Source organism: Sus scrofa, chromosome 2 (assembly GCF_000003025.6).
Source record: "Sus scrofa isolate TJ Tabasco breed Duroc chromosome 2, Sscrofa11.1, whole genome shotgun sequence".
NCBI lineage: Eukaryota > Metazoa > Chordata > Mammalia > Artiodactyla > Suidae > Sus > Sus scrofa.
This window is the reverse complement of record NC_010444.4, coordinates 107,860,176-107,883,559: the sequence shown is the minus strand read 5'-3', so window position 1 is coordinate 107,883,559 and position 23,384 is coordinate 107,860,176. Positions and strand designations below refer to the sequence as shown.

General features: G+C 37.0%; 1 protein-coding gene across 1 annotated transcript in view; it reads left to right on the top strand.

Moving 5' to 3' along the window:
* The window catches only part of SLCO4C1 (solute carrier organic anion transporter family member 4C1), a 72,342-nt gene that overhangs the window by 3,840 nt on the left and 45,118 nt on the right, over positions 1-23,384 (top strand). Inside the window, exon 2 of the mRNA XM_003480882.4 lies at positions 1,171-1,434. Within this exon, the coding sequence (XP_003480930.1) occupies positions 1,171-1,434 (264 nt within the window). The remainder of the gene's footprint in view (positions 1-1,170; positions 1,435-23,384) is intronic.

The following is a 23,384-nucleotide window of genomic DNA, read 5'->3' as shown; positions in this document are numbered from 1 at the left end:
ATTGGTGGTCCAGCTTTTTCCTTTTTTTTTAATTTTTTTTTTTTTCCTTCTTAGGGCCTCACTTGAGGCATGTGGAGGTTCCCAGGCTAGGCGTCAAATCAGAGCTCTAGCCACTGGCCTACACCACAACTCATAGTAACACTGGATCCTTAACCCATTGAGTGAGGCCAGGGATTGAACCTGCATCCTCACGGATTAGTCAGATTTCGTTTCCACTGAGCCATGATAGGAACTACCAGCTTTTCCTTTTTTACCTTATATTCCTTTATCATAGTTATAATGAGCAAATGAAGTATAAGTTTTTTTTCTGTTACTTTGCCTATAATTTAGAATGCCAGTGGTTGAAATAAGACTTTTAGCTTATATTTGGTTTTGCCCCAGAAAGTTTTAAATGGTAACTTTAATGTCTCTAAGAGTGTTCAAAGGAAAAATGATGTTTGAGAACTCAATTTCCCTTTTTTCAAGACAAGGATCTCATGTTATAAATGTTTAAAGATTGAGTAATTTGAGTAGTTTTAAGTATTTGACCTCCTTAGTCACCTGTACATTTTGTACTTTTGCTAGTACATGGGAATATGCTATACTTGGAAATTCTCTATTGAACCAGCTTCATGAGACTTTACCAGTCTGACTTTTTGTTTGTTATTGAAGAAAAAATGAAATTAGCTGTAATTCAGTATGTGACAAGCATCAATTTGATTTAACATCTGAAAGTTCACAAGTGCGTATACTTTAAAAGCAAAGTGGTTTGTAAGGAGATGTGTTTGGGTTGTTTAGCTTTGAAACTTTGAGACTTTTAAAATTGGAACATTTGAAAATATCAGAAGAGAAGTTTCTGTTGTGGCTCAGTAGGTTAAGAACCCAACTGGTATCCATGAGGATGTGAATTTGATCCCCGGCCCTGCTCAGTGGGTTGACAATCCAGCATTGCCGTGAGCTGTGGTGTAGGTCGCAGATGAGGCTTGGATCCTGCGATGCTGTGGCTGTGGTGTTGGTCAGTAGCTGTACCTCCAATTAGACCCCTAGCTTGGAAACTTTCATATGCTACAGGTGTGGCCCTAAAAAAAAAAGTCAGAGTTAAAAAACAAACTTTTGTATGTCGTGTTAATAATCATAATCCGTATAGTAAAGTTGTAATAATGCACATAAATTTCCTCTTTTCTCTTTTAGGTATTGTAGTAAATGGCCTAGTAAATATTAGCATTTCCACTATTGAGAAGCGCTACGAATTGAAGAGTTCCCTGACAGGCTTGATATCGTCAAGCTATGATATCTCATTTTGCTTGTTGTCTTTATTTGTATCATACATTGGTGAAAGAGGACACAAACCAAGATGGCTTGCCTTTGCATCCTTTATGTTAGGACTGGGAGCACTTGTGTTTTCATTGCCAAAATTTTTTAGTGGAAGATACCAATTGGGGTCCCTTTTTGAAGGTAAGTTCTATTGTGTTTTTGTTTCTTTTCATTTAAGATGTGGTATGAAACTAGGTCATTAGTTCTATGTTTCGACTCACTGGTATGGTAAGAAGGGTAGGGGCTTAAGTCTCCTCCATTACTCGCTGCTTTGTTATGATGTGAATTGTGTGAAGTAGGAGATTATAGAGGCAGATGGTGCATTATTCATTGCCTCAGGGGGTCTCCAAGTTTTTAATCATGTAATACTCATTCCCCATATTACACAGAAGCTTCCTCAAAAAAGACATGGCCTGTTTTACTTTACAGGTAGTGTGACTTCATTGGGGTTTTAAGATCTCTAGTTCTTCCCTTTGTGATTTCATTTGCTGTACTCATAGCTCTGTACCACTGACTTGTTGACTCCCGATTTGAGAAAGAGAGTTATAGAAGTGGAGCTCTTTCTGAGAACTGAAACTACCTTCATTTTTGACCGTCTAGTTTAGAGACATAGAACTTCATGAGTTACCTAAAGTGTTGTTCTGGTCGGTATATTATTTAAAGGCACAGGAAATAAGTTTGATTATTTATATTTCTTTCTTTTCCCTCCCCGAAGAATCCTTTTTAATGGAAAAACAATTATGGTAGAGCCAGAGGAATGTACTAATAAAGTAGACTTTAACTTTTGTCCTTCCTGAGACTTTTAATAACAAATATTGAAATAAAATCAGAGGGCTGCAAAATCAGAAGCTTTGAGATGTTAGTGAGGAAAACGCTTATAGCAAGAAAAAGGGAGAACTGGAGCCTACTGCACGATAGGCATTATTTTATTACCATTAAAAAAAAGGATTAAGATGGTTATATGTGTATTCATATTGAAAATTAATATTAAAGTGTTAACATTTTCCAAGATTATTTCCCAATCTTAGAAAAGCAACAAATAGGAAGATATTTTATTTTATTTTATTTTTGACTTTTTGTCTTTTAGGGCTGCACAAGTGGCACATGAAGGTTCCCAGGCTAGGGGCCGAATTGGAGCTGTAGCCGCTGGCCTACGTCACAGCCACAGCAACATGGGCTCTGAGCCACGTCTGTGACCTACACCACAGCTCACTGCAACACCAGATCTGTAACCCATTGAGTGAGGCCAGGGGTCGAACCCATGTCCTCATGGATGCTAGTTGGGTTCGCCAACCACTGAGCCACGACGGGAACTCCAGGAAAATATTTTTAATAGCAAAGTATATATCATGCAACATGGTTTTAGCAGTGTACTAATTAATTAAGCAGACTTGATTTTGGAAATAAAAATAGAATATGCAAGCATATGGATTAAGACAGGATGTTTTAAAAATGTGGGACAGTTTGGAATGAATGTGATAAGGTAAATGTGTTATCAGTAGAAAGAACAGTTATTTGATTCTAGTGTATTTAAAATTCCACAAGATTTTATCAGGCCAACTTCACATACTTTCTCTGGGGTAGTTTTAGGAATATACCTGTAGGCTTTAGTATACTATCTTTGAAATATTAGTGGTAATGGAAAATCTCAATTTTAGTTTGTCACATGAGAAATACAAAACTGATTCTATGACAGCAAAAATACTGTGTTTATAGTGACTAGGTGGTAATCTTTGTACTGAGTCTAATCCCTCAGTGTTCCAGTTGGTCAGATGCCCTGCTTGTTCTTAAAGTATCCAGACTTTGTTAAAAAAATCTTTGATTCTATAAACTGAAACATAAACACCTACTTCAGTGCAAAAGCCTGAACTGCCCTTAGCAGTCTTCTTAGCTTCATTTCTTGCCATACACATGTTGAGTTGCAGTGAATCTGAACAATTTATAATTCCCAAAGGGAACTGGCCATCAATTAAGCTGTGTGTGTGTGACCAGAGATGAAGCCAAGAGGATTGCTGAAGCTAGACTATAAACTTTTATTTAATTTAATTTATTTATTTATTTATTTATTTTAAGGCTGTACCTGCAGCATATGAAAGTTCCCAGGCTAGGGGTTGAGCTAGCTGCCAGCCTATATCACAGCCACGGCAACGGGGGATCTGAGCTGTGTCTGTGACCTACACCACAGCTCATGGCAAGACCAGATACCTGACCCACTGAGCGAGCCCAGGGATCGAAGCCGCATCCTTATGGATACTAGTCGGATTTGTTTTCCCTGTGCCACAATGAGAACACCCTAAACGATAAACTTTTAGTACATTATTGTATATTGTGCAGGTTTTCAGCAAATTCATATTGATATTTTTCCTTATTTTAGTTGACGTAGATTAAATAGAGGAATTGGCTGATCTGTATGTAAAACTTTTACACTACATTGGCATAATTTAAATAAAAGCTTATATGTGGCAAATAACAAGGAAAAACTTAGATTGCCTTTATGTTATTCTGCCATTCATATAGTGCATATTTATTAATGTTAACTGTGCATGGTGCTGAAATAACAGCAGTGAAATAGTTACATGCCGTCTGGGTTTTGTATACTAGTAGGAGGAAATACAAAATAAACAAACAAGATAACTGAAGAGTGAAGCCAGGATAGCTGATAACTGAAGACTGTATATGTGAATAAATCCTGTGAAGTAATAGTGTACTGGGGCAGGGGAAGGCTATTGTGATAAAAACTGGATAATGAAGAGCTAGCTTTGGAAGATGGTTTCCAGGCCAGAGAAAAAATGGTCAAAGGCCTTAGAGCAGAGAACAGTATGGTAGGTTTTAGAAATTGTCGCTTTTGGCCAGCATGAGCTAAGCAAGGAGGAATGTGGTGCGAGATGAACTTGAGAGGCAGGTAGATCTCAGTGTAAGGCATTTGGATTTTCCTTTAAATGCAATGGGAAGTCCTGAGAGTGTTTTACACAGGAAAGCACATGATCTTATTTCAGTTTTTAAATGATCCTTTGACTTTTCTTGTTCTGAGGGATAAGAGTAAATGGGAGGAAATTAACCAGGAGATTTTTTTTTTTTTTTTTTTTGTCTTTTTGCCTTTTCTAGGGCCACTTCTGTGGCATATGGAGGTTCCCAGGCTAGGGGTCTAGTTAGAGGTGTAGCCACTGGCCTATGCCAGAGCCACAGCAACTCAGGATCCGAGCCTCATCTTCGACCTACACCACAGCTCACAGCAACACTGGAACCTTAACCCACTGAGCAAGGCCGAGGATCAAACCCTCAACCTCATGGTTCCAAGTTGGATTCGTTAACCACTGTGCCACGACGGGAACTCCTGCCCAGGAGATTTTTACTGTAGTTCAGGTGAGCAGTAAAGGTGTTATTGGGTGGGTAACACTAGAGATCTAGAGGAGTGACTGATTTTCAATGTATATTAAAGGAAAAAAAGAGAAGGGACTTTCTAGTGGATTGATTAGAAAGAAGGAATGAATAATGACTCATTCATATTTGGCTTGACCAACTTGAGTCATTTATTAGAATGTGATAGGCTTAGTAGAACAGAATTAGGAGTGGAAATTAAGAATTCAGGTTTGGACTTAAGTGTGAACTGCATGGTATATATATCTACTGTACTGTTGCAGCATTATCTTTAGACATATTTGCTTATGTAAATGTGCAAGTCATTCTTTAGTCTTCATTCCTAGAAATGAAAATATTGGCTTGAAGGGCTTCCTCATTGTAATTTTTTTTTTTTTTTTTGTCTTTTTTAGCTATTTCTTGGCCATTCCTGCAGCATATGGAGGTTCCCAGGCTAGGGGTCTAATCGGAGCTGTAACCACTGGCCTACGCCAGAGCCACAGCAATGCGGGATCTGAGCCGCATCTGCAGCCTACACCACAGCTCATGGCAACGCCGGATCGTTAACCCACTGAGCAAGGGCAGGGACCAAACCCGCAACCTCATGGTTCCTAGTCCGATTGGTTCACCACTGCGCCACGACGGGAACTCCCCTCATTGTAATTTTTGAGAGATAATGTCACACTGATTTTTAGGAAGGGGTATACCATTACCCTCCCACAGTCGTTGTATGAAAATGTCTGGTTGATATTTTGAAATTTTTACACTTTTTTTCATGAACATTTTCTTTAATAGAGATTTCATTGTAGTGTGTTTGTGTTTGTGTGTGTGCAGGTGTTTATAGTATAACAGATACAAAGCTCGGGACTGAAATTACATTACGTATGTAAAGAAACCTGAACATTTGCAAACAGAAGGAATGTTAGAAATTGTAAAACTGTTGTTTTACAATGAAGAACCTTAGGACAAGAGGTGAAGTGACGACTTTTTAGTGCTCTCATAGATGGTCAATAACAGCTAAAATTAATATTAGTTTTGTTTTATTCAATATTTAAAAAATTATTACTCATAGTAGGTTAATTAGGTATATTGAAAATTTCAATATTTTTATGAATTTAAACCATTTATTCCCTAATTTCACATAGCCAATTTTAATAGTCTGTATTATCGTTAAAACACAGTAACTCGTCTGCTCAAGTGAATTAATCCACTTTTGAAAACAGGGGATCCTGTAACTGAAAATCTGTGTTATTTGTCCAGTTTTCTAAGGAGAATGCAGAAGACTGAATATTTAAGAAATCATATTATTAATTGAAATTGTACATGTAATTTAATTTGAAACTGACATTGAGAAAATTAATATATTATTTCCTTGAATTTTTTTTTTTGTCTTTTCTAGACCTGCACCCACGGCATACGGAGGTTCCTAGACTAGGGGTCTAATCGGAGCTGTAGCTGCCAGCCTATGCCACAGCCACAGCAACTCAGGATCTGAGCTGTGTCTGCGACCTACACCACAGCTCACTGCAATGTCGGATCCTTAACCCACTGAGCGAGGCCAGGGATCGAACCCGCAACCTCATGGTTCCTAGTCGAATTCTTTAACCACTGAGCCACAGTGGGAACTCAGTATGTTTTTTTTTTTTGTTGTTGTTACTGTTTATTTTGAACTTGAGGGAAACCAAAGTCGGGGCTCAGCTTGGATGAGATGATCTCTATAAAAGGAGATTAAAGTAATATAGTAAGTAGAAGATAACAAAATGTGAAATATGATAAGCATATGTAATTTCCACAGGTGTGAGAATAACAGAAAAGGAGGTTAAGAGTTAGCAAAAAGGTAGAAAAGAATATGTGGAAACAGCTTGAATTTTCTATTGTTCTTTAAATAAATTTAAGTAGGTTTGAGAAAGTATTATTTAGGGGAAGTTTTAATGGAGACATAAGGGTTAGAGGAGCTTATCTAACTTTGAATGGAGGTAATAACATCATAGGGAAGTTTTGTTTGTTTTTATTGGATACACACACAAAAGAAAGAATTAAATTTAAGGGAAATTAATGAATGCTTCAAAGGGCTAAATTTGGTATACATTAACCTGAAAATAGAATAATGTCATAAAACCTTTTCAAGTAAATCATTACTTTTGATATATTTTAACAACCATTAATATAACATATATTTTAATATAACTTCTAAGTATTTTTAAAAATGTAATAAATAAAATGTTATATAGTAAAGATTTATTTATCTTCTTCCAAGCACTTTTTAATTTCCTTTGGATGAGTGTTAGTTTAATGTTTCTAAGCAAAATACTTTTTTCTTTTCATTGAGACTTTAGGATGGAGGTGATTAGTAAATACTTAGGGCTTGTAGAGAAGTAATTATTAAATCCAGTAAAGCCCTTTTTCTTTATTGACTAATGGTTGGATCAGTTTTCCTAAGCTGTATTATTTTCTTGTTTCTCTTTTCCATTCTTTACTCTCAAAAAGAGGTAGCTCTCAACACTTGCCATTTGCTTCATCACTAAATTTCTAATGTTTTAGAAATGGTATTTCACAGAGATTTCTGCATCAAAGGACTTTGCTTACACAGAGCGACTCCCCAAAAAAGTTGAACTAGGAAAATGGTTAGAGCAGGACTCAAAGTTGGATTTAATTTTTAGTTACTGTTTTATCTTTGTCTTCTATTTGTAAGGTTTTTCATTGTTGTTGCATTTTTTTAAATCATGGAATGCTTGCCTAGATTGGAGAGTACAGAGGGCCAAGAGTCGTAGAGTCTTTCAGCTACCAATTCAAAAAGGATGCTTTAATTTTGCTTGGTCTCTGAGTGTTCTTGCTTCTTGATATTGCTTCTTCCTTATAGAAATCACACTTATTTTTCTTATATTTAAATTTTACTGTAATGAAATAAAGAGGAGAGGTGATTTCTCAGGTTAAAAGATACAATAGTGTAATAAAACAAATTATTGAAAAAATTTTAAATTAAATACACACAGTAAAAGAGCTAGAGATAACTAGTACTCCAGATGAAACTATCACAATTTTTGGAGTTCCTGCTGTGGCACAACAGGATCAGCGGCATCTCTGGAGCACCAGGACACAGGTTTGATTCCCTTGCCCAGCACAGTGGGTTAAGGATCCAGTGTTGCTGCAGCTGTGGCATAAATCACAGCTGTGGCTCAGATCTGATCTGTGGCCCAGGAATTCCACATGCTGTGGAGTGGCCAAAAAACCCCATAAAACAAAACATAAACTATCACAATTTTTAATATCAGAGGCACTTTACTGTCCCCCAAACTTTCTAAATACTATGAATTATCCTGGATGGTTGCTACCCTTATTTAATGCCTCATAGAGATACTAATTCAGTAAGTGCCGTGTCCAGCGCTGAAGGGAAATGAGGAATCCTGGAAGAGGAATGGCGAGATATAACAAAACACACAAGACTACTTTACATTTAGAAAGTGGGGGACCAGGGGACACTCTGTTTCCACAGAACCAAAGGTGCCTAGGCTTTAGCCCACATGACTTTTATTAAGGAAGGTGATGAGATTACTGCAGAAGGTGACCAGATTAGTATTGGTAGGATTAAGGAAGGTGACAAGATTTGTGGGCAAGAATAGGCCTAGGCAATGACGAGGTTATCTTCTTAGTGATATCAAGGGGGGTACCCTTAGGACCTAGTGCAGTTGTTTATAGAATAACATGAATATCCTGTCTTTGAAGGAGACCCTCTACTTTAGAACTCTGTGTCCACAGCTATTTGCCTTCTGCGGAGTTCAGCTGTTCAGTGGTCTCCAGCAAGTAAGTCTGGAGTAGGACTCAAAAGCTTATATTTTAAAAAATTTCCCAAATGATTTTAACAGTTCACTTGGGAAATATGTGTACAGTTTAAATTTTAACTTGTTTTGTCAGGTCAATTGTGGGCATAGATAGAAAGACTTCATTTTAGAGTTATTGCTTTATATTTTCCTTTAAAATAAGAGTTTCACAACCATCATGAAATACTATATACCTTAGTGTAGTCAGTTTTGTCGAAATTCAAATGACCAAACTTCTGAAATAGAGGAAACTCACAGAGAAAAACAAATAGGAAAACATGTATCAATGAGATGTTAGCAGAAACTGCAAACCACAGCTGTAGTTTGCAGATAGATACAAATCTAGAAATCCACGGCCTTGAGCAAGAAAAAGTTATGTCCCAGCCTTTCCCAAAATATGATCTGCAGAGCACAGTTTCTCAGCTATTCACGGTCTGTTAAACCTGTGTTCCTAGTTCAATTAATTTTTGAAAAGGTGAAGGTTAGAGAGGTATCTTGTTCCATCAGTGTGAAAGTGAATGCGTTGTGTGACCCTTTGGTTAGGGAATGTGAAATGTAGAGTTCTGAACTTACTGACCAAGGAATTCCATTGGTATGCTCGTTCCTTTTACCTTGCTTCCACTACTCACTTTACATTTTCCTTTACAGATAAGTGTTTCAGTGAACAGACTTTGGGGAAATCTGCTCAATGCTGTCTTACATCTAAGTATGTGATTTTTGAAGCCCTTGTTCAATTTAGAAACGTCTTTATGGCCAACACTTAGAACAACATGTGATGGACAATAGATACTTGAGAAATGTTTGTTGAGTTGTCAAATATGTAAAAGAAAGAATGAATCCCTTCAGTGGAGGCATATTAAGAGTCTGATGATTTTTCTTCCATAGAAGGCAGTAAGAGTAGGTAATGGCAGATAAAGGCAGTCTGGATTTCTCTTTTCACATTTTCCGTAAACTTGGCTTTATGGAATAAATGTACTCCATGAAGAATAATGGCATATTTTCTTTTCTTTTGCCCACTGACTTGGGCAGAATTCTGTTAAATTATCAGAGGCAAAAATTATTTGCTGTAAATGATCTATATGGGTAAAATTTGGGATCTGGAAAATTTGCAACATGAAAAAGGAAGCTAAAATGAGAAGCAAGTTCAGAAATAGCAAAATGCGCTGATATTCTATGTTTGGTTTTCATCTTAATCACTTGCTAAAACACTGATTTCACTATGTATCTTCTGCACTTTTAAGGTGGTACTAAAGTGTCAGAATTATTTTTTGATTGTTAGTAGTGATTACCCTCATTTATCTTCATATATGAAATAAAAGTAAATGCTCTGATGGAGCAGTCAAGTGGATCACAGACCACAGTTTGAGTCTAAGCAGATGTAATATATGACAGGTAATGATTAAGCAAGGTTTTTTTTTAGCTTCCTCAGAAAGGTTGGTAAAAATGTGGTTTGTAGCAAGAAAGAAATGAGGAAATTCTATTTTTTTAGTCATTATTTTAAAAATACACAAATTAGCCAGTGTCTGTTTTATGTATTTTTTTCTCTTTTATTTTAATGCTGTTAGCCCATTGCATTGAGTGAAAGTATGCAGCAGTATAGCAGGGATATTAAGGTCAGAGAAAACTGTTTACATTTTTGTTCAAGCGCTGTATGATAGGTCTGTGTGACCCTGGACCAGTTTCTTCAACTATAAATTGCGATGATGATAGTAACTGCTGCCTCATAGGGAATTATACACAGAGATAGGTAGTTCATGGTGTGGGTAAATGCTCATTAAATAATGGCAATGAGTAATAATGAAGTTCATGATAATTATGAAACAGCTATACTAACGTACAAAAACTGCCCTTCTTGGTTTATTTAGTTTTTGTCAGTGGTAGTTACAAGATAATATGAGCAGCTAAAAATCTTTCAATATGATACATATTTTTTTGTAGGTGCCACATCCCCCAAATCTGGCTAAATACTTTTAAAGTAATATATTTGAAAAGACTTTAATTAGCTATGTTTCCAGGATTGTACTCTTTTTATGAGATAAGAAGATAAATTTAATTGGATCCACACAAAAGATCATGTTAAAATATTGCCTTTTAAATAGCCAGGGCATAGTTCCCTGGTGGCCCAGCAGTTAAAGATCTGGCGTTGTCATTGCTGTGGCACGGGTTCAGTGCCTCACTGGGAAACTTATGCACACTGCAGGCATAGCCAAAAACTATATCTATTTATATTTTTATATGTATTTATAAATATATATATACACACAGAATTGTGCTCTGAGAGTAAATAGCCAAGTTTCCTCTTTTTAAATATCTTTATTTTTTTTCTTCTTTTTGTCTTTTTGTTGTTGTTGTTGTTGTTGTTGTTGTTGTTGCTATTTCTTTGGGCCGCTCCCACGGCATATGGAGGTTCCCAGGCTAGGGGTCGAATCGGAGCTGTAGCCACTGGCCTACGCCAGAGCCACAGCAACGCGGGATCCGAGCCGAGTCTGCAACCTACACCACAGCTCACGGCAACGCCGGATCGTTAACCCACTGAGCAAAGGCAGGGATCGAACCCGCAACCTCATGGTTCCTAGTCTGATTCGTTAACCACTGCGCCATGACGGGAACTCCTATTTTTTTTTCTTCTAATTTTAAACATGCTATGTCCCTTTGGAAGCTAATCAGAAGATAGAAAAATGCAAACAAAAATGTAATAAAAGGGAAAAAATGGCATCTATAGAATAAAAAGTAAGGAAATAAAAGTTTTTATGATAACACAGCCTAGGTAACACACATTCATACATATATTCACAAATAGCCACACATAATTACACTTTTATGTTACATAGTCATTAACACACACTGATGAACACTCTCATTTTCACACACTCTTACTAACCTTCATGAACATTCATACACCTTTACATCACATTTACACATACACTTTCAAGTGCACATTTTAAAGAAAAAAGATTTTGAACTTATGGATATCTAATTTTTTTTTAAATTAGAATATATATTGAGTATTGTTATACATTAAAAGAGACAAAGTTGTAGAATACTTATGCTTTTGTATTATTTCATTTTATAGCTAATCTAACCATCTTTTGTTGTGATTTTTATTAATACATATTATTTTTCTGGTAAGAAAAGTTCTTTTGGCCATTGCTGGCAATTTAGATAAACTAAGAAGTAGACAGAAAAAAATAATTCATTATTATTTTTTTCTCAAGGAGGACAACTTTGGAATTGTCTTACTATTTTATTGCGCCTGTTATAGAGTTAATGCAATATTTTGCATAGTTTGCAATTGTGAGCATTCTTTTTCTTGCATAAAACTCCGTTTTATATTTTAACCATTCTCATAGAGTTAAATATTTACATGTTAAATGTTTTCCATTATAAATCACCTCATGATAACATTTTCATGTTTAAAGGTTTTACTGTACTTTGTAATTATATGGTAATTAACATTTTGGAATTGGCTGTTTTCATTCAGAATAATTCTCTGAAGACTCATCAGGATTGAGTTTATCAACTGCTCATTCCTTTTTATTGCTAATTAGTAAATATTCCATGGTATGGATTACCATGGTTTGTTCAACCACTCACCTTTTAAAGGACATCTAGGTTGATCCCAGCTTTTTGGCTATTGCAGATAAAGTTATGAACATTTGTGTACAGATTTTTCTTTACAAATTTATTTATTTATTGTAGCTGTGTAAGCAGCATGCAGAAGTTCTTTGGCAAGGGATTGAAGCCATGCCATAGCAGTGACAATGGCAGATCCTCAACCTGCCGGGCTATCAGGGAACTCCATGTGTACAGATTTTAGCGTGAACATAGTTTTCATTTCTCTAGGATAGATGCCCAGTTATAAAACTGCTGAGTCATATGATAGTTCTATACTTAGGTTTTGTTTTTGTTTTTGTTTTTTCTATTTGTGTTGTATATATATATATTTTTTTTTTTTTGGTCTTTTTGTCTTTTTGTCCTTTTAATCCTGCACCTGTGGCATATGGAGGTTCCCAGGCTCGGGGTCTAATCGGAGCTGTTGCTGCCGGCCTATGCCAGAGCCACAGCAATGCTAGATCCAAGCCATGTCTGTGACCTACGCCACATCTCATGGCAATGCCAGATCCTTAACCCACTGAGCGAGGCCAGGGATCTAACCCGCAACCTCATGGTTCCTGGTCGGATTCGTTTCTGTTGCACCATGATGGGAAATCCCTATTTGTGTTGTTTTATTTTTAATTTTTTTAAATTTAAAAAATTTTATTAGAGTATAGTTGATTTACAGTGTTGTATCAATTTCTGCTGTACAGCATAGGGACCCATTCTTATTCTCATATTATTTTCCATCGTTCTATATCCTAAGAGACTGAATGTAGTTCCCTGTGCTATACAGCAGGGCCTCATTGTCTATACATTCTAAATGTAGCAGTTTGTATCTATTAACTCCGAAATCCCAGTCCATCCCACTCCCTCTCCCTCCCTCTTGGCAACCACAAGTCTGCTATCCAGGTCTGTGAGTCTGTTTCTGTTGTATATATATACAAGTTCATTTGGGTCATATTTTAGATTCCACATATAAGTGATATAGGGTATCTGTACTTCTCTTTCTGACTTCTTTTAGTATGAGAATCTCTAATTGCATCTGTGTAGCAGCAAATGGCATTATTTTGTCCATTTTTATGGCTGAGTAGTATTCCATTGTATATAGGTACCACATCTTAATCCATTCATCTGTGGGGTTTTTTTTTTTTTTTTTTTTTTTTTTGTCTTTTTAGGGCTGCACCCATGGCACACGGAGGTTCCCAGGCTAGGGGTCAAATCAGAGCTGTAGCCACTGGCTTACGCTTCAGCAACAGCAATGCCAGATCTGAGCCGCATCTGTGATCTACATCATAGCTCACGGCAATGCTGGATCCTTAACCCATTGAGTAAGGCCAGGGATCAAACCTGTGTGCTCATGGATGCTAGGCAGATTTGCTTCTGCTGAGCCATGGCAGGAACTCCCCATTCATCTGCTGATGGACAGTTAGGTTGTTTCCATGTCTTGGCTATTGTGAATAGTGCTGTAGTTAACATAGGGGTGCATGTATCTTTTTGAATGAAATTTTTGTCTGGATATATGCCCAGGAGTGGGATTGCTGGATCATATGGTAGTTCTGTATTTAATTTTATGAGGTACCTCCATACTGTTTTCCATGGTGGTTGTACCAATTTACATGACCACCAACCGTGAAGGAGGTTACCCTTTCCTCCACACCCTCTCTAGGATTTGTTATTTGTTAATGATGGGCATTCTGATTGGTGTGAGGTGGTACCTCATAGTAGTTTTGATTTGTATTTCTCTAATAATTAGTGATGTTGAACATTTTTTCATGTGCCTGCCAGGCATCTGTATGTCTTCTTTGGAGAAATGTCTATTTAGGTCTTCTGCCCATTTTTCAATTGTTTTTTGTTGTTGTTGTTGTTGTTGTTGAGTTGCTGCCTAACAAAAAAATAATGAATTTTTGACAAAATTCATTTTTCTTTATTTTTTCCATTGTGATTGGTTGTAGTGAAATCTTATGGTTTTAATTTGCATTTTTCTAATGGCTAGTGATGTTGAGCATCTTTGTTTGTGCATACTTGCTATCTTTATCCTTCTTGTAGTATCTTTTCATGTTTCTTACCCATTTTCTAACTGGATTGTTTATTTTCTACTGTTGAGTTTGGAAAGTTTTATATCCAAAGTACTAGATCTTTGCCAGATAGGGCTTTGAAAATAGTCATCTAGTCTGTTCCTTATCCTTTTCAATCTTGTAACAGGGTTTTTCACAGAACAGAAGATCTTAATTTGGGAAGCTCAGTTTATCACTTTTTTCCTTTTGTTGTCAGGTCTAATAATTCTCTGCCTAGTCCTAAATAAATCCCAAAGTGTTTCTGTTGGTTTTTTTTTTTTTTTAAGTTTATAGTTTTTCATTTTACATTTAAGTCTGTGATAAGTTTTGAGTTAATTTGATTCTCTTTGTATTTCCAATTAGCATTCTCTGCTACCTTTTTTTAAAAACCCAAGTGGGAGTTCCTGTTACAGCATGGGGGGGGGGGGTTAGGATATGGGGTCAGCTTTTAGCTTGATTTTGATCCCTCATCCAGGAACTTGCATATGTCATGGATGTGGCAAGACAAACAAACAAACAAAAAAACTTCCTCAAACAAACAAACAAAAGAAATGTTTGTCACGATATTCACTGGATATGAATGAATATTGGAAAGAGGAAAATACACAGGAGTCACTGGTTCAGACAAATCCTGAATTCCCACTGGGAAGATGTCATATTTGTTCCTTATAAAAGCCCTCCTTCTGCTTCTTGAGAGGGGCTTCCATTGTTCATTGTTTGCTGTTGGTCCTTTTAATATAATTATCCCTGGCTGTATTTAAAGAAGGAAAATGGAAACTATATTCTTTGGCTGCTTAGAAGTTGTATCAGCCTGCTTCTTGCCTGCAGAAATTTGGGGATTAAGGGTTGTTTTAATACGCATTGTCATAGGCTGTCTTAGAAGAGGTTGATGGTTCATTTGCTAGTGCAGATGTTTCAAATACTAGTTTTTTTTACCTGATTCAGGCATATGTGCCAGTAATCACACTCACTCATAGTTTTGCATTATCTCCTGTCTTTCTTACCCTCCCCTGTCTCTGGACTTATTTAAACTTATCAGACTAATGAGAGAGTTGTACCTTTAGGTACTTTTCCTTGCGCCATATTTTCCAAATAAAAGTGTTTGCTCGTGGCCGTCTTAATCCTTTTAGTGTCATTATTGAGGAATTGGGCTAGAGTCTTGATTTTATTCACCCCACAGTCAGTTTCACTTGACTTTTGTTGCTCCAAGGCTTTCTGAGTTCTAGAGCAAGATCAAGTTCTTGCAACAAGTGTAGGCAGTGTTTATGGCAGATAGGGAGGTTGTAGGAAGCCTCTGGCAAGTCTCCAAGTTTTCATAAGGATATCTTAGTGAGGCCCCCTGGGTTTTCTTAATAAGAACATGCTTTTCTGTGTAGGCTATTCTTCATTTGAAAAGCAACAGTTGGTTTGCTTCTAGATGCTAGTATATTAGACAGAAACATGATTATGAACACTATGTGACCTGAAACCCCCATCATGAAGTATGTGTTCTGAAGTATGTATGAAGTATGCAATGGTAGATGCAAGTAGATGTGGAAGGTATCTCAAAATACTAAGCTACGTGTTTTTATTGACTTGCACACCACTCTTTTCAAATGGAGAAAACTTATTATAATAGGCAGACGTTAGCCCAGCCTTACTACAAAAACCTTGGTGTCCTCATTATAAGGATCTCAGAGTTCCTGCGGCTGGCTAAGAGAGGAGGACCAAGTGTAGCCTGATTTACAGAGGGATCACGAGGTATGCTGGCACCTGCCAAAGGTGAACGTCTCAAGAAAAAAAAAGCCTCAGTCAGGCAGCTGCCTAAAGGCAGTGGTCAGTAGAAGTTCTCTTTTGATAGACGAGAAGGCCTGATGTAGATTTATATTGATTCATGCACAACACTAATAGATAAGTTGGCCTGTCAGAAGCTTGGAAAAAAACCCCAAAATTAATGAAAGTTATTTACAAGGTACAAGGAATTCCATTTGGGAGATGTGCAGTGTGCTTCTGGGCATGGGGCTAAAATGTAACGCTGTTTTTTGCCATTTGTTAGTACATATTTGAGGGCATCCCTTATGGAAGAGGTTCTCGATCAGGAAGAAAAGATGGTTTGTCCAATGAGTGTCAATCAGTGTTTTTCCCCAGCAACTGTGGTGCTTATGGAATTGCCTCATGCAAAAAATAGCCATATGAAGCTGAAAGGAAGCTGAAAACGTGCCCTTTCCCTCATCATGGCTGATCTGACTATCTCTTTTGCAGATTGATTCCCCAGTTTACCAACTACAGGGGCCAGGGAGAGCAATGATTTGGCAACGTTCCATAGGGCAACCAGTATACCCCAGGACAACAAAAATATAGCTGTCTTGGTTGCAATTTGTCCTCCTAAGACAAATACATATTCTAGATATGAATTTGTCTCAGTGATTGCAATACATCTACCAACACTGACTGTTGTTTAACTTACAGAATGCCCTAATTGTTGTTATAACCCACACAGCATTACTTCTGAACGAGAAAACTCATTTGCAGCAGAATTAATGGTAACAAACCTCTGCTCACAAAATTTACTTGTGTGTTTTACTATGTACTCCAACACTCAGAAGCCACTGACTTGCTAGAATAGTGTCTGTTTTGTTATAACTTGCAGAGTAAGATTTCTTTCTTTAGAGAATATGGTACATGCATTAAATAAGACAGAAACTGTTGCCCTCATACTTAGGGTAAGGAACTAGTAAGTGACAACGGATCAGTATCTCTTGCTTCTATACCTAAAAATTCACTTACAGCATATTTGCCTCTTGCCTTGGTCTTCAGACTAAATCAATAGGAAGAAAAGATGGTCACTGACCTTGCAGAAGTGAAGGATCCCTGTTACTTAAGGGGAAATTGGGTTGTTTCTAATCAGTGGCAAAGAGGAATATACTTTGGACTGAGGGAATTCATTTGAGTGTCCCCATACCCAGTAATACTTGTTAAAATGAAAACTGTGGGAGTTCCCGTCGTGGCTCAGTGGTTGGCGAATCTGACTGGGAGCCATGGGGTTGTGGGTTCAATCCCTGGCCTTGCTCAGTGGGTTAAGGATCCGGCGTTGCCATGAGCTGTGGTGTAGGTCGCAGATGTCGCTCGGATCCTGCGTTGCTGTGGCTCTGGCATAGGCCGGTGGCTGCAGCTCCGATTAGACCCCTAGCCTGGGAACCTCCGTATACCGCGAGAGTGGCCCAAGATAATGGCAAAAAGACAAAAAAAAAAAAAAAAAAAAAACTGCAGCAACTGATAGAGACAGAATAGCCGAAGACTAGTAAAGACTGTAAAATCCCTCACTGGCTGAGAGACCAGCAGGAGGTAAAAGAAACACAACCTGGATGATAGAAAAAGAGGTGATTACAAATGGAATAACTATGGAGCTTATCAGTTGTCCTACTGCTTTGTTAGAATGAGCCACATGATTAGACTGTCATGCCTCTGGCTTCTATTTGAGTTCAGCCAATAGGAGTTTGCATGTCAGGAAGAAAGAGGTTGTCATGCTTATTTCCCTAGTGTGTTCCCCACCAGACCTGGAATGGAGGTTGCCTTGTGCCTCTACCTAAAGCCACATTGTTGCAGGGGTTTGGTAGCTGCCTAATGGTGGAAGCACCTGCTGTTTGTTTTGCTACAGATTCTCCAGAAAAACCATTTCAGCTAGGTACATTTTAGAGGTACACTTTTGATTCCCATTTCACTTTAGTCATTCAAATTTTATGTCATATATAGTCAATATTTTAAAGAGATTTTCAGATTTCTTGGTATACAATTATACATAAAACTTTCTAATGTTTTAAAAATCATTTATGTATTTGTGGTCATTCCTGTTATATTCATGACATTGGATTCTGGTTTTCATGTTTTTTTTTTTTTTTTTAACAGTTAAATGCCCTTTTAGTTTAGGAGTTTTTGTTTTAGAGACTATAAGGAGATTGACTCAGATTTTAGAGCAAAAGTTTTTGTGTCTTTATTTTACCTTGATAGTCAGAAGTGCTTATAGAAATGTTTCAAATTCACATCCCATATTATTTAAGTAACCAATCCATTTTACTTTATGTCATCTTTAACCATGAGATGAATATGCTAAATACATAGGCTCTTAAATCTTAGAGATTTTGAAGTTAATCTAATCCTGACTTTACACCTGTAAATGAGGAAGTAATAGTATTTCTCTCACAGGATTTTTCTGGGGATTAGATAACTTATGCCAGTGAAAGACCTTGCATCAGATAAGCACTAACTAAGTATTACAATTATTAGTATTGTTTTTAACTAAATGAGGATAAGATAAAAGTAAGGTGTTGTAATCAAGAACCCAGTGAGTCATATAGGCTTATTGTCACTGAATAAGGAAAGATATTAAATGAAAAGTTTCCTTTGGGCAACTCAGGAGAGAATTTTTAATAGGAGGTGGAATTTTAGCAGGGTTTGAATAATGGATGTGGTATCTTATGGTCATTATAGGCAAGGACTTTGTTATTGAATGTTTTTTGTGTTTTAAATTTGATAACTAGAAAATGGATGTTATGAACAAATGTGGGTAAATCAGGTAGAGAAGTTGGTTTTGTGATGAAGATGGTAAATTTTGGTTTTAGAGTTTGGAGGTTGACACTTGGCCTTAGAAATATAACTTATAGCATGAGACATGAGAAGTTACAAATCGAGATTTGAAGTCATCCTCACAATTTCTACATCTGTGACAGTCAAATGTTCATTACAGAAGAAGAGGGGTAGAAGAAAAAGTGGTAAGCAAAATCCTGAATCTTGGCACTAGGAATCCTTGTGATCACTGACACCAATAATCCTTTAAGATTTGTCTGTCTTAATTACTTAAGGTTGTTTTATTTTATCTGATGTACTTCAAACCAGTATTTTTCAAAAGTGTGTTTTATGGAGCACTTATCCTGTGAGATGTTAGACATCAATGGAGAAAAATAGTAATGAATATATGATAGATAATGTATAAAACATTCTTTATCATATTAAATATAACTGCATGCTTATTAATCTAAGAGGAGAGGTGCTATTATAGCAAACAGTGTTTCCCAAACTAATTTGACCGGAAATTCTCAGAAGCCGAGGGTTCTATAAATTATACTTGGGGAAATCTTGCTTTATCCCTCTTTAATATTTTTATTGCTTTACACCTCTTTAGATGATGGCTCAGCTCATTAAATTATAGCTCAAAGATCATGGAGAAAAGATTGGAGGATCAGAAGAATAGTCATCAGATTATTGGGTTCTGTTGCAAAATCTGGCTCTGCCTAGCATGTGACTTTGGGCTTCGATTTCCTCATTTGTAAAATGATTGCAGAAAGTTGTAAAGATTAGACTAGGAGGAGTTCTCCTGAGGTGCAGCAGGTTAAGGATCCTGCATTGTCACTGGGAGCTTCCCCATCCCTTGGGTGCAGCCAAAAAAATAAAATAAATAAAATAAAAAAGATTAGGCTAGAAAAATGTACGTGAAAGCTTGGAGTATGGAGAAATACCATAAAGCCTAAGTGTATTTGTGTAGTTTTTTTCCTCCAGAACAATACAGTGTGAATAAATAAGGATAGATTTCACCGTAGTTGAAGATTAGTGTGTTATTTGGCACAGGGTGTTCTTCATATTTGTAACTTAAGTGTTTCTCTCTCTCTCTCTTTTTTTTTTTTTTTGGTCTTTTTTTGTCTTTTCTAGGGCTGCACCCACAGCATATGGAGGTTCCCAGGCTAGGGGTCCAGTCGGAGCAGTAGCTGCCAGCCTGTCCTACAGCCACAGCAGTGCGGGATCTGAGCCTCGTGTTTGACCTACACCATGGCTCATGGCAATGCGGGATCCTTAACTCACTGAGCGAGGCCAGGGATAGAACCGGCAACCTCGTGGTTCCTATTCGGATTCATTAACCACTGAGCCACGATGGGAACTCTGGGTGTTTCTCTTTTTTTATGTTCACAATTTGATCATTGCCTTTTTGAATGTCTTATCCATTCTTATATTATTTAAGTGCTCAATGGCCCTTGTCTACCTGTGTATTCTGTAATCATTTAGAAGTGTTTGTGACACTGGATATATACAGTACACTGCTCGTATTTTCTGCAAAGAATATTCTTAGGCGTCCATGTGTCGATTTAATTTGGAATCTCTTCAAAGTCCAGCTGAAGCTGTGTCTTGGTGATGACCACTGATGTCATGTTTTCCTGCCACCCAGTGATACAGATTCAGGGATACAGATTTACATGCATAGTGTCACATTTTAGGAACATTTTCATTCTTTTTCTTCTATTTTGGCAGCACTTGCAGCATGCAGAGGTTCTTGGGCCAGGGATCGAACCTGTGCCGCAGTAACAACCTGAGCTGCTTCAGTGACAACGCAGGATCCTTAACCCACTGAGCCAAAAGAGTACTCCAACATTTTTTTAAACTACACGTTTGAGTATTAGGTTCCATGATAATAGTTTTTTTTTTTTTTTTCCCTCAGATTCAATTGTGTGTGTGTGTGTGTGTGTGTGTGTGTTTGTGTGTATGATCTCCCTGGCCACCTTACATCCTTAGCATTTTTTCTTTGTCATTTATTTTACCCACCACTAATTTCCGTGTTATATGCCCATTACTATATTTTCTCAAGCTGTTCACCCTTGTGTCCCTTTCAATTGTATCTTCCTTTCTATGAGGGTTTAGTTTTTCCCTTTTACTTTACCCCCTGAGTTCTACCAGCACAAGCTTCCTCTCCTCTTTCTTTTATCACTTCTTTTCTAAGTTATTTCATGTCTGCTTTGCCATAATGATGAGTTCACATTTTTCGTTCTCTCCTTGAAAGTGTTTATGGTCAGTGTCCTAATGTTAATTTTAATAAAAATTATGTTGCTTTTTTTTCTTACAACATCTTTGTATGAATGCTGTGATAGCTTTTTTCTTTTTTTTTTTTTTTCCTGAAAATCACTTTATTGGCTCAGTTAGGTTCCCATGGGAAGTGAGTGATCAGGTCAGCATCCCAGGTCAGTTATTTGCACAGGCAAAGGCTCTCGTCTTTTCAGTTCCCACAGATGTAGAGTCCTGAATTGTCTGTGAAGTTCCTTGTGCTTTCTCTTCCCACTCACTCTATTTTTATGAATCAAAGCAGCCCAAGAATTCCCTGCTGCCACCTCGCTTGTCTCCTATTCCTACATCAGTTGTTTCAGGCAGGGGAAGTCTGGATGTCAAAGTGTTGCTTCTCACCTTTAGGAAGAGTATTTTCTTTTTCCCACTTTTTCGAATCTGCCACTAGCTATCTGCCCTTAGGCATGGCCAAGAAGAATCCTGATCTGAGCCTTGTGCTTAGAGGAACCTATATCACAGACACTAAAACTCAATGGTAATTGTCTTTTTTTTTCTTTAAAGTTTTGTGAGAAAGATTTTTGAAATATTGGTAACAGGATAAGTGAAGAGCAGTTATAGGAAAGGGATATAGGGACGAGCCAGTATCTCCAGGCCAGAAGATGCTGTGTAGACTTGGCGGTAGTCTTGACTATCCCCAAGTTTAAACAATAGCAGCAGTTCTTTCTCCTTCCTCAGGGAAGTGGCTAGGAGATGGAAAGTGGAGCTGGGAAAGAAAATTACAGTCACTTCTTAGGAAGAAAAAAGAAGAGGTTGCTGTTCATTAAAATTAGCCACTCAAAATACCTGACACAGGTAATTAGGCAGATGGGGTTCCCCAGAAAACTATGCTTCTCAGGAGGCATGGATACCTCCTGTAAATACTGTCAGAAAAGTGTGACTGGGCGAGTTGAATCCCATCTCAGACTGCAACATCCTTCCCTACCCTTTGGCAGCAGGACGGACCAGAGGAAAAGGAGGTCCCTTTAAGACTTACAGGTGTTGAAGATAAATGCCTGGCAGGGAGCAAGCTGTGGACCTCTGAGTGACCAAGGTGTGGGTTAAACTGAGCTTGATATTTAGCTTCTAAGTATTCTGGTATGTGGATTTTCTTTTTCCCTTTTGCCTTTAGTTCTGCACACATTAGTGGGCAGGACTGGACACTAGTTTGTTCATTAAGTGAAATTCTAAGCCCTAATTTTATTTGGCAGCACTCTTCTATGTTCATTAACAACATCGAAGCTCCCTCTTGTGGTATAATGTCAAATTAGCCTTATAAAAGTGCTTTGTGGGAAATTTTTTGATCTCCTATTAGAAGTTGAAATTTGAGGTTCAGAGAGTTTACTCACCTACTATTACCACAGAATTCACATAATAAGCACATCTATCTATCTTGTAAAACTGTGTTATAACAGATACAGTTTAATAAATTGTTTCCTATTTCTTAAGGTGTCTTCTTTAGGTCCCCATGGTGCATCTCTGAAAGAAGTTATTTTGTGGTTGGCTGAAGTGTACCTTGTAATAGTTTTTTTTTTTTTTTTTTTTAAGTAAAGTTTAATTCCATGAGATTCGAAATATGTTAAAAATTTCTTTTTGTCTTTAGATTTGAATAACTGTTTGGCTGAGCTTCTGAGTCACAATATCTTTCACTGATTAATTTTTTTGTCCTTCCTTACTGCCTTTATAGGATTAATGTTGCTTTAGTTAAGTCCAGTGCCAGCTAAGTGTGCTTAAAAAATTTTTTTTTTATTTCTCTATGCCTAATTAACTATCTTTTTTCCTGGCTGTTCAAAGAAGTCTTTATTTTATCTTTAAAATCCAGTAGCTTTACAAGGGAATATCTTGTTAAAAGGCTTGCATCAAAATTTCCAGGGATTCTCTGTCTTTTTAAATTATAGTCAAGTCTTCATTTATTTCAGCAAACTCTCCTAAGTTTTGTCTTTGATTATATTTTTCTATTCTGATTGATTACACATATGCTTGATTTTCTTAGTCTGGATATCATCTGTATGATTTGTCTCTCTACTCTTTGTCTTAGTTTTTGTTCATTTAATTTTGTTCATATTTCTCAAGCCTATTCTGTCTGTCCCTGTAATTCTTTCAGTCTCTAATCTTTCTTTTGTCCATTGCAGCATGACTTCTATTTCTGTGGTAGTTTTCATTTTTATTTCATGTCTTTATAGAGTTCTTTCAGCCTATTTTCTTTCTTTTTTTAATCCTCATGTTGCCATCTTTATGAGCTTTTGATTTTAAGAAGCATTTGTTCTCATCACTTTTTTTTTTTTTAAAGTATGGCAATATGGTAATTGGTTTTGCCTTTTGGTTATTATTTACCTTTGAATGAGGTGAATTATTCCTCAGCCAGCTTTCTGTTAGTTGTTTATATTAACTTTTTATTACCTTAAAATGTACTATGCGAACTTTAAAA